At 35.6% G+C, this 12,209-nt stretch overlaps 1 protein-coding gene across 1 annotated transcript in view; it reads right to left on the reverse strand.

Moving 5' to 3' along the window:
- Positions 1–1,082: 1,082 nt before the first annotated feature.
- LOC128987737 (homeotic protein empty spiracles-like) overlaps positions 1,083–12,209 on the reverse strand; it is a 52,533-nt gene continuing 41,406 nt past the window's right edge. The window contains exons 2-3 of the mRNA XM_054408742.1: positions 11,214–11,386; positions 1,083–3,578 (exon numbers count right to left, since the gene is read on the reverse strand). Of these exons, the coding sequence (XP_054264717.1) occupies positions 3,321–3,578; positions 11,214–11,386 (431 nt within the window). The 3' untranslated portion in view covers positions 1,083–3,320. The remainder of the gene's footprint in view (positions 3,579–11,213; positions 11,387–12,209) is intronic.

Raw genomic sequence — 12,209 nt, forward strand, 5'->3', positions numbered from 1 at the left:
GCTAGGCCTATTTGTTGGAGTGTAATTTATCTTTTATCTCTATTAGTAGTGTAAGCAGTAGGGTACTGTATTGGGGTATTTTGATAGATGAAATACAACTTTTTGAAATGAAAATACTTCTTACAAGTTAAAGCATTGACGTCCTTATAATGTAGTAGACATCCCATCTACAGTATATGCCGATTTTACATTCAAATAGTTGAAAGAGGCATTCATATATTGCGCTACTGTGAAAATTGTTGCTGAGCCTGTGAATGTGTGATGTTTTCTTAGAGGTTAGCTTCAACAATCAAAGCAATCAGTGGAATCTTGGTCTCGACGAACTCTTGAAAATAGTAACAAACTTTTCAAAGCCTAGCTTTAATCGAAAATGGGTGTCTACTTATGTAATTCGCCAAAAGTGATACCAAGGACAAACATATTGGTCGATTGCACAGACTTTGATATGTATTGTTTAGGTGAAGGGGGCGCTCCTTTGATAAATCAACTAGATTAGTATTATACTTCTAAAGAACGATAAGGAATGTATTGCTACACTCGGCCTCAACCATGGCTTCCACCTCTAATGCTGATCCAAGTGTACTGCTGAAGCAATTTTCCTACGTCGAGAGGTGAGCGAATCTTTAATCTAATAGTGATGCACTTTAAAAGAGGAAATTGGGATTCATATCCGTCTTATCTAATTCATAATGTGCAAAGGCTACTAGCTTATGTGCAAAGGTAAAATTTTTTTCTAACAGTCAAAAATTTGAAACCAAATTATAGTCGGCTCAGTACTTTTAATTTGTTATAAGGGTTTTCTTATTAAAAGTGTCATTCTGAAATATGCAGGAAATTTAAATGTGCTAATCCTAATAATGATTTTTAAATCGTTTGGTGATTTGCAGTTGAGCTTAAAGTATAGTTCCTTATAAATGCTGTATATAATTTTCTTTGATGTACAAACACTATACAAAAGAGTTCACCAATATTCCTAATTTCTCAAATATTTGCCCACTAGATGGTACAGTAAACTACATACAGCTTTTCTCAGACAAACAAATCCCGAAATTAAAAAGGAAATAAATTATAAATGCCAGCAATGATAGGAATAGATGTGTTTAATTTACATTTAAAAAACAATATCATACGGATTGTTCGACATTACATTGTACATACATACATTGACTTACGTAAAAGTTTAATTTATACACGTACACTGTACAGTAAATTCACATGTTTGATAACTTTATATATATACAAAAATACAATCTTACGGTTCTATAAAATTCATTAAACATTACAATTTTATCAGTTCAACTTTTAATAAATTATGTAGTTTTCCCGAATAAGGATATCAAAAACATCTGTTGAATTTGCATTTTACAAAATTTGAAATAATTATCATATGTTGATCCTTACGGTTTGAATTACAATTTATTATTCTAATTTTCAACGTGTAAATAACTCATTAATGGACGATAAAGTACTTAAAACTTTTATCTGTACATATTAAAACAACGTTTATTATTTAAAAATGGGTAGCAGCATGTGCTTTTTAAAGGCGAATAAAATCAAACATTGTAATGTTTTTTTACTATTTGGCACAGAGTATTAGCTTAGTATTACATCAGTAACTTTGAGTTATAAAATGAAATAAGTTTTGTAAAATTAAATTAAAGCAATCATAGAAAACAACTTAACTTAATAATGTACTACTATTCGGTTTTCACCTTCGATAACTTTTAATATGCAGTAACTTGACAGCTAAACATGAAAACTAATTAAAATTCTTTTGTACATGTACAAATGCGTACACATATCTTTAAATTTTGTATTGGTAAGGATCTTAAACCTAACACCGGTAGCAGTCGCAATAAATAAAATACAATACACTCTAAATACGAGTAATTACAAATATACAATACATCGGACTAGGTTAGTCTATTTACAATATATTCATCGCCTTAGATTCCTATATAAAATATTGAGTCGGCCTTACTGTTTTTAACACGAAAAGCTTAGTAACCACAAACATATTAACGGATAACAACTTGGCATACCTACATTTACTTATCCGTTTAAACATACCTTATGAACTGAAGTTGTATAACTGACTGACAGTTTATACAAAATCTATTTTCTAGTTTTTTAATAATTGCTACGATTCTGAAGTCTGTTTGATCAATTTACGAAAACCAGAACCAAATAAATTCACAAATGAAACCAATATATGATTACTAAAGAAAAACACGTATTTATATTGATATTTTATTGAAGATTTCTATGTCATACTTCAGATTTATATTTCACTTATTTAAGTACATAAAGATGAGCAATAGAGGCAATTGTTTACACTTTTGCCGTTATTGATAGGAACTTTGAAGCATATTTCATTATATATTTCGTTTCCAGTGTTAGGTCAACAACAAATACCCGGACGAACACATCATAAGCGTTGCACTTATGTTAGGCATTTACACAATTAAGTAAAAAAAACAACTAAATTTATATCGATTATTTGCAGATGCGCGGGCACCTAATCATACTTAATTATTAGTGACATTTAGTCAAAATGCATATTTGTTTGATGATTATGTAGTAATAGGATTTTCACCAAGTTTTAAACTGTACCACTAAAATTACAGATTTAACAAATATTAAGGACACGCCAAAATAAATTAGGCTTCCGATCCAGCATTAGGTTGAACATTTAGAACAAGTTAGAAAATATATGGTGTCCTAAAAAACCCCTAAGTTCGAGATGAATTTCATAATTGAAACTTAACTATCAAGGGGACTTGAACACTTGAGTTAAAAGTTGCCATCTTTCCTTGGGAATTTAGCTTAAATGCTTCGTAATTTGCACTGCATGTCGATAAAAGAACAGACCCATAACTAAGTTGTAGAAAGAGGTTTCAACCTATTATACTCCCCTAACAAGTTTATAGATTTAATAAACAAGGCAGTTTCAAAGTTATCCCAGAAATTGAATCCGATATGTGGTTTTTACAAATCTCGACCGTGTGGTGAATAAAACATTGAAGGATTATACTAAATTTGGAAAGTAACTGTACATTCTGCACCACAGCTTCCCAACACATTTACTAATCCCCATAAATCGTTTATAAAGCTTATTACTTTTCACAATCCCTTTTCTACTTTTCTATGTGTTGAAGAACGTTCAAATATCACAGCGTCAACGAATAAGTTAAGTAGTCGCATTCACGTTTACAATTGTAATAAACATATGAAGTAAGTTACACAATGCACCCCAGACAAAGGTTCATTGGATGTTGGAAGGAACACATAACGCTAGTGTAGTTCAGCACAGTCACAGTCTAGGTCTCTGAGCCCGAGGAGCAGCCGTCTGCTGAGTCCCGCATGTGCCTCTGCATGTGCTGCTGGTAGTGTTGTTGCTGCTGCTGCTGTTGTTGCTGCTGCTGCTGAGGCTGCTGATGTGCTGACGTCTCCTGTTTCCACTTATTGACGTGGTGAGAGTTTTTGTTTGCCGCTGCCGCCTGCTGCTGAGCCTTCGCCTCCTCCTCTTGCTGCATTCGCTTGTGTTTCGTCCTTCGGTTTTGAAACCAAACCTTCACCTGGAAACGAAACATAGATTAATGGAGGTGGACTTATATATGAGGAAACCATAACACATTGCTAAATCGATTGAAATATATAAATTGGGTCATGGTCTGAAGCCACATACATTTTTATTATTTACAGTGTTTGATATTGATATTTCATATCCAAGGGCGGGAATCTGCCATCGATGAAGATCCATAATGCTCTTATAGACCCTTTAAAAGGAAAGAGATCCGGGACGGGGGATTAGAAGCATATTTAATTAAAAGGGCGGCGCGGGAACGCAAATATTGTCTCTAAAAGCTCTCCTAAACTTTGCCACGAGCGAAAACAAAACCGAGAGAAGGAGAAAATGGGAAGAGAAAAGGGGAGTAAATCACTCAAGAGTTGAGCAAGAACTTTGCAATTATCGCTAATCGAGTTGATCGACAAAGTTGGATTGGGTAGCGGGAGAGAGGCGGCCTGCGATTGGTCGGCTGTCCCTCCCCCCGCGCCACCACCAACCAATTTAACTTAACGACGAAATTGTTAACGCTTTTTAACGACCCCATTAATAGAAGACATTTAGCCTTCGGTGAGTGAGACCATTAAAGTTGAATTTGTACTCTGTATCAGAGATCTCTAGCGGAGTTTTATAGATCGATCGACCGAAGTCTATCGTAACTGGGCTAGACTAGACGTTACACATTGCTCTGTGTAACACAAGACAACCAAAACCATGAACAAATTTGTACTTTATGTAAAATGTTAGTGCAGTGTATTTTTAAATGGTACATGAGACGATCAAGACTATTGATGTATCTCGGCTAACGCGTCCATAGTTTATTTACTGTAAATGTGTTGTATTGAGTACTAACCACTCAGTTACTAATGCCCCATACTCGAGTTAACCCAAACTACCCCCGAGCTAGTTTATCTGAGTTGCGGTTTCACAGTAAATGACCAATCTACAACATTATACATTGCGACAGTTATCCTGTTCCCTCACGAGCCCTATAACTCCCGGATGATGAGCTTGGAAAGTGCAATCTGTAGGGACCTCCGAGCTCTAAATCTGAGCGACTTGACGTTGCCCAATGCACTAAGTCAGTCGGGTCGTTATTGGTTTTCAAAATGGCGACCGCTGACGCACCATTATGTCGTAAAGTAGCGAATGTTCGCAATAACGTAATTGAAAGTGGCGATTTGCCGCAAAATGTTGGCTCGTGCGGCGAAGTCGTGCAATCTGCGCTCGGTTTGAGCATTGATAACGGCGAACAATTATTCAATTAATATTTTTGTTGTAAATTATTTATTTCCCTATTATTACGCAGGATTCTATAGAATTAAAATATAACTGCATTATATTAGTCTCCCCAAATTCGTATAAGCTCTCAGTCAAAGAACTGGAGTGTAGGGGTCCCGGCCACCGGTCGTAAATTCAGGGGCCATATTTATATAATCTAACCTAACCTAACCAAACCATACTTCTATATGCGGATTAGGGCCAGAGGTGGCCGGCTCTCCGTTTCCCAAAGAACTGTAAGCCACAATTTCTCAAAACCATCCATTGTATTAGTTTTTGTGGCAATTTATTTATGATTAATCGAATGGTTGAAATATGGGGGTTTCATTAGTGTATGCGTTATTTAAAGTTTGTAATTGAAAAATGAACAACGTAACCGTAGACTGTATGTACTGTATGATGTTGTACCGTGATTGGTGTAGCCAGTCAGGAGAAATCAGCAGTAGTAGTTGTGTTTTGTAGCTTTCCCCTCTCTATAGACAAATAGGACGGCCTTCATACTAAACGTTGGACCAAGAGAATAGTTTGAGTAGCGTGTTGCTTTGGTGTAGTTATTAATATTCAATTAAACACTTTAAGAAGATAGCATTAAAAGTTGCCTCACTATTTCTAGCGTAATATGTTACACGATATATCCGACAGGTCTTAGATTTCCCTACTGATACATTTTAAAATTGTCAACATTAGGGTAAACATATTGAACATAGAAAGACTCCTGTGAGCTGAAAATGTAGACCTAGCGTGCTATGCACAATACAATCTAAAATTTTAAACTATACATTCGTGATAGTTAATAAGGAAGGAAAACAATTAAACCCCATATCCGTTCATAATTTGAACTAATAGAATAAATTCAGTGTTAGAATTTCAATATTGTACGACTAGGTACTATACATTTTTAATGCGTAAATGAATTGACAAATTACAAGATATGTCACGTTTCTAGACGTCTATCTAACATTTAAAATATATTAACATGTACAAAAGGCAAACATCAATCCCTTCATGCTCTAAGTATAATCTATATATGTGTCCCCCTTTCGTTTAAGTGACACACGCATTACAATAAGACAATTGCCACCCCTCGACTGATGGTGTGATGGCCACCGGTTACCAAAACGGCTGATAAAGCGACATTAACGACCTGAGCCCTGAGGGAGGCTATACAAGCCCTTGGCCAATGAGCGATCAGCCAGTAACGACCCCTAGCGAGGCTATCCCGCGGGCACATATACCCTCTCACACTCCCCTGAATAAATATTGACATAATCGAACTACAACGGACAGTCATTTGATTTAGGGAGAGCATGCAATACATATAGATAACAAACTTTTATATTTATACAGATATACCGGTATATGTAATACAATTTGTGTATAAAATATCCAGTTTAGCATTTATTCGTGACATATTATAAAGTCTGAAAATATCTACCTCCTTCTTGATACATAATAATCCAACATAGGAATAGTTATTACATTATTTTAATGGAATTATTATCGTTGTACATCCATTAAAATAGAGTTGTAATATAATTAAAGTACAGTTAATCAAAACTCCAGAAAAGACACAGATCACCTTCCGCTCACATTTTGGAAACAAGTACTCTAAAATCATCTTTCTTGAGACAGAAACTATTATTTTCTATATTCTAGGATAAAAGTTTCAAATCATACCATAAGGAAGTTTTTTCGCAAATGCATGCTATCTAATCAAGTTTATTACAAACTATATAAAGCGGAAGTTTCCATAAACAAATCAGTTTGATTTTTTTAGATTGTGACTAATGTTTCGATAATAGACAAAGTGTGATAAGATATTGTGACGCACATAGTGACAACGTATCTGTACAATTATCGCTTCATTACATCTGATAACGGAATCTCACCACACGTTAGGCTAATGACAGTTTCAGTGGGAATTAACACTTAATAAGCTAATTATTGCTCGATAATAGTGTTTTACAGCTAGATTAATGAGAAAGAAGCAATAAAACGTTACATTTAGAGCAATGTCGTCAATTGGTCTTCACAAAATCGTTTTATAGTTACTAGAATTGTACAATCTGGACCATCGCAGTTTCATTGTAACTGATATCGGCTCATTATGTGAGGAGATAAGGAAGTTATTATCTGTTATCGATTAGGAGATGCTTAAAATGTTGCTTTCTATTGTATTCCAATGTCTTGACTGTAGAAGTTTGCCTAATTAATTATAAATGTACTAGAAGTGTTAATCAGGAAACATTGAACAAATGCAAAATACATATAGTTCTAAATACGTTGTTTTAATTTATTTATTTAGGCTAGAACAAGTTATACTGTATGTGTAGATGTAACACCTAGAGGAGCTAAAAATCCAATTGTTTAGGTCTAAGTTCTTATAATGAGCTTGGAGGAGCTAATAATAATATATTTTTCACTCTAAACTACCATAATGGTTACTGTACCATGTGCATTTTTACAAGAGCGTTGATAATAAAATCTAATGTTAAAGAGTATGAATTTCGTCACAATAGCATATGAAACACAAATTTTTAAAACATGCTTAGACGATTTCTCTTCAAACCTAGCTCACAAAACATAAATATCTGAAAATAAAAATCGTTCGATTTGGAGACGCGAGCGCGGGCGCACCCTCCGGATCCAATTCCCCTAACAAACAGCATTGTCGGACGGTAGTTTAATGTATCACATTGCGATATCAACAACATGTTTACGGTGATGGAGAAGTTACGGACCATCTCGTCCGGAACTGCGGCAGTAAAGTCTTGTGTCGCCGTCGAACATACAAAAGACTTCCATCTTCTACTGGGTGCAGACGGAAGTGGGGCTGAGCCAAACTATGCAACAATAAAGTGATCGGCGGCGGATGCGGAAGTGACGACGTTGCCATGGAAACTGACGGGGGATAACTCTTTAAACGTTGATTGAATTTCAACTTTTCCCATAGTATTTGAACTGAACAAATAAATTATTCATATTAAGTTTATTGAAACTAAACCACGATCTCAAACAGAAGAATGCGGATTGAATCATTTCTTGACGCTCATATGACACATCTTTCTTCTCCAACTTCTAATTTTTTTTCAAATGATCAACTTTACCTTTTATGTTTTAGTAAATATACGATGCTAGGTAACCTATTAGTTTTGAGTGTCAAGACATGTGCCAGGCTAGGATACGGTAACAACAACAAAAAGACTGATCAACGGGAACCTATTACTGTAGGTCTCATGGTAATAAGACTTGGACCCGGGACAAATAATTTAAAATATTGAAGTGTTTTTGTACAGTTATTGGTAAAGTAAAAGATTTACAAATTCTAAATTGAAAATGTCACAATTTTATTCTTACGGAGAACAAGTTAACTGTTGTAGTTTGCTTGTTTATGGATACATTTTTATCTGGGCAGATTTATTTTTTTTCCAAGCTAGTAATATTTTAGTAAAAGGCACACTACATTATTCTCCCTGTAGCAGCAAACCTAGTTTCCCGTTGGAGCTAGTATTGTTTAAATATATTTAAGTAATAATCAAATCAGGCAAAAGGGCATTCGCTTAGTCTGCAGGTGCAGGTTTGCTGTGGCGGGGTATTTAAACTTCTTGCTGTTTTCTATTGGTTAGTTGGAAAATATTAGAATATTTATCCTTGAAAAACAATTCCGATATTAATGCTCTAATGGTGTACATTGTTAACACGAGAATTTCTTTTACTTCTTAATTTCTTTCTTGCTGTCACACTCTCCGCGGTTAAGTATTTTGCTGTTGATTTTTGTAGAATAAAACTCGCACTGGCTTACCCCAGAGCTGTAATACGTAAACATTACGTCATTATTCACAAGCTATTGAGCTTTTCGTCATAATTTGGCGTCGCACGGTGCTGTTCCTGATAGTTTTTGCGCTGCTAACGGTTGTCAGTTCGGCGACAGATCGACAGATGGTTACAATAGGGCACACACCGTGGTATTATTGTTTATAATAACGCGCAGACTTGAGACCCTTCCCCTCAATACACCTTATATAATATCTCGGTGATCCCCACAAAATTGTCCCGATCATCTCACTCCTCGTGTCAATATTATTTTTCAATCCCGAGGGTGTGTTTCGGCAAAAATGGCGGCACACTTCATAAACTCTCGCCTCCCCTAAGCTCACCCCGTCATGGCATTGCGGGCGGTAGACATGGTGTTGTGTTGTAAGATAATGAGACGTGCAAAGCGAGATATACGACTAATTAGCTTGTTATATTGTCCTCTGCCTTTTGAGCGGTGATAACATGAGTGGGTGATTTAACACGATTAATAGTTAATTGTAAATTGAAATATTTCGCAAATATGTACAGTATGCAATTTAAACAGTCAGCATATGTTTATCCACTGTTTAAAGTGAAATGTACATGGATACACAAACTTTCACTACACTACTGTGAAATTACCTGTTTTCGTTACATGTTTATCTTGGTTTATCACCTGCGAAAATTCATCATTATATTGTTTACTACGGAAAAAGAATGTTTACTATGCGAAAGTAATGTTGACAATCTTTTTTGGATTTTTCCGATGTAAGCAAACAAAGATTTTTTATTGTTTTGTCAACTGTTTTAATTTTCATAATCTAAAACTGTACAACCAAAGTAAATATCTGTTTGTTTAATATTCATGTTATAACCTGAAAAATACTATGAGTTTTTTAATATTCAAGAAAATAATTAGTCTAAGTCCTGACTTGAGTCAATTTGTAAAAACAGTTTTGTTGCTCATGAGAAAAGACCTTATTTTTTTTTTGTAGTATAGGAAAAAGTAACGTTCAAAACACGAGTGAAGTGGGTCTATACATATTCTCGACCATTTAAAGTGCATGATAAATCTCGCACTTCAAACACGGTCTCAAATATGTAATGACTCACTTTCAACTCTTGTTATGAAATATACTATTTTGAAGATATTTTACGTCGTTCATTATAACTAATATCATTTCTTTTATGATTTTAAATTAAAGTTAATATAATTTTCAGTGATAAAAGTAATACTAAAAATAACATCAATGTAAATTTTATATATTAAAAACATATCAATAGTAAAATTATTACAAAATTAGCAGATTAGTAATAACTTTGCACACCAACATACGACAATGTTGTCAATACGTTCAACTCTATGTGGATAATTTAATAACTCTCAAGCAAACTGCTAACATTTAAATAATTTTTATTACAAAATTTGACTAAATATTTTTGAAGAAATTTTCGATCACATAAAGAGGAATATTGTTGTGAAGCACCTTATAGGGTACAAGCAATAAATACGTAGACCTATGTAAGCATTTTTTCCCGTTATTTTAAATAATTAAACATTAACGAAGAATAAGAATAACAAAGAATGAGAATAATTAATTATTCTTTGATTCCAAAAAGCTGTAAACTTGACACAATAATTTAGCCATGGCCTTCATAACTCCGCACCCTAAAGCAAGACAAAGTCCAGCAAAGACAAAGGTTTATAGAGAATTTTTTTATCTTTGCTATCACATCCTTTTTGTTTATCATGCCTCTAACAACAAACGAACTTAATTTAAAATATGCTATCTGGGTTGTTTGCGTGGCAGTTTAGACCACCTTTGGCTTTAACTAAAGAGCTGAATTTTAACAAAAGTACATTACAAAGTCTAAAGCGTGTTTTAAATTCATTATTTCTATTTTTCAGAGGGTTCTATATATTTTTATAGGAATATTTTATTTGAGTATATCGAACTGTGGGCACTTGGAGCACTCAGCCCCAGAACAGTGTTTACGGTGGAGATGTTAGTCAGCCACCCCGGTTTGTCCGGTACTGATCGTTACCCTTCCTTTTTACCGAGTTAGCAATCACACGAGAGTGTAATGGCGGCCGAACATAACACCTCGACAATAAGCGTCATTGAGAACGCTCGGTGGACCGGCGCGACACGGCGGCGACGCAGAAATTGACTTCATTTCCATGACAATCGGACAAATTTGCACCAATGGGGTGAGCGGCAGATGCGTACTTTGCTTCTAATGATTTGGAAATTGATGGGGTCGTAGTCGCTGAAGGGTGAGGGTAGTCGAGCAGTGATTGTGCAACTGAGGGGATGAGAATGGTGGCAGTTAGCAAATGGCTATTTTAAACGATTTTCTAATTTATATTGGGGTGACAAATGCACGCTGGTACAACTCAACTGTTCGAAAGTTTGGGCGTGGGTTTCTGCTGTGTCACTTGCAAAAAGGCCTTACTTCATATTGTCAGATTTAGATTAAATTCTCAACGTTTTCAGTTGAATTAGAATTGCTTCGTTAGTTAACAATTCTTCTAAAGGACATACTTGGCATTGTAATGTCGACATACCTGTGTCTCAGTGAGGGACAGCGACTGTGCCAGTTGTTTCCTCTCTGCACCGACCACGTAGTGGTTCTTCTCGAAGGCGTGTTCAAGCTTGAGCAGCTGACTGGGGCTGAACGCCGTGCGGATCCTCTTGGGTTTGCGGAACGGCTGCAGCAGAAACCCTGGGATGTCGGGACCTGCAACATGGTGATCGTGGTATCATCAACTTGTAGAAACCGAAGTACACTCTCAGTCTGTGCTAATAGGCTAACAATATACAGTATTATTTAGATTTTGTTCTGTGATGATTGGTGTGAAATAAAGATGATAAATTATTAGATTGTTCTTTTGGTTTGTATTTGGTTAAAAAATTACGTTTTACATGAATAAGTGACTCGATGTAACAACGATATTTTTATTCAAATTGTATTCCAACACTTAAAGGTGGGGAATATCTAGATAGTTATATTTGTACCTAACAAAGTCAAGAGAGCCCAACGATGCACATTGTACATGAAAAAAGCGCCTAAGCCCAAAGTACTGAGGGTGGTGTAAACAACGAATCATTAACACTACAGACAGACTAAAACTAAACAGAAACAATAGGAACGAGGTGCAATAAGTAAAAGGAAAACGTGAGGAAAATAAAAACCGAGGAAGGCGTTAGGACAGAACTAATCTCGACCGGCGAGGCGCAACAGCAAACAAAAAGAGTGCAATGAGTACACTCGGAATGATCTTTAATTAGGGAGGAAAATGTTTGCAAATAAAAGGTGACAAGTGCGGCAAAACGAGGCCAATTAGGACAATTATGCGGGGGCCAATTAGCGCGGTGTCAGCTTGTTGGTGCAGCGAGTCTTGGCTCTGGACCCTGCCTCGGCGCTCTGCTCACTGGGCACGGAGTAGACACATAGTGGCTTTAGACGACAAATAGTATCATTGGGATAAGGTAGTATCTAGACTTTGTTGGTATTTTGTATATTTTAAAAATACACATTTTTAAATTACAGTCAGTGACAC

Source organism: Macrosteles quadrilineatus, unplaced genomic scaffold (genome assembly GCF_028750875.1).
Source record: "Macrosteles quadrilineatus isolate MER2022 unplaced genomic scaffold, UCM_ALF_1.0 Scaffold_2__2_contigs__length_208266976, whole genome shotgun sequence".
Taxonomy (NCBI): domain Eukaryota; kingdom Metazoa; phylum Arthropoda; class Insecta; order Hemiptera; family Cicadellidae; genus Macrosteles; species Macrosteles quadrilineatus.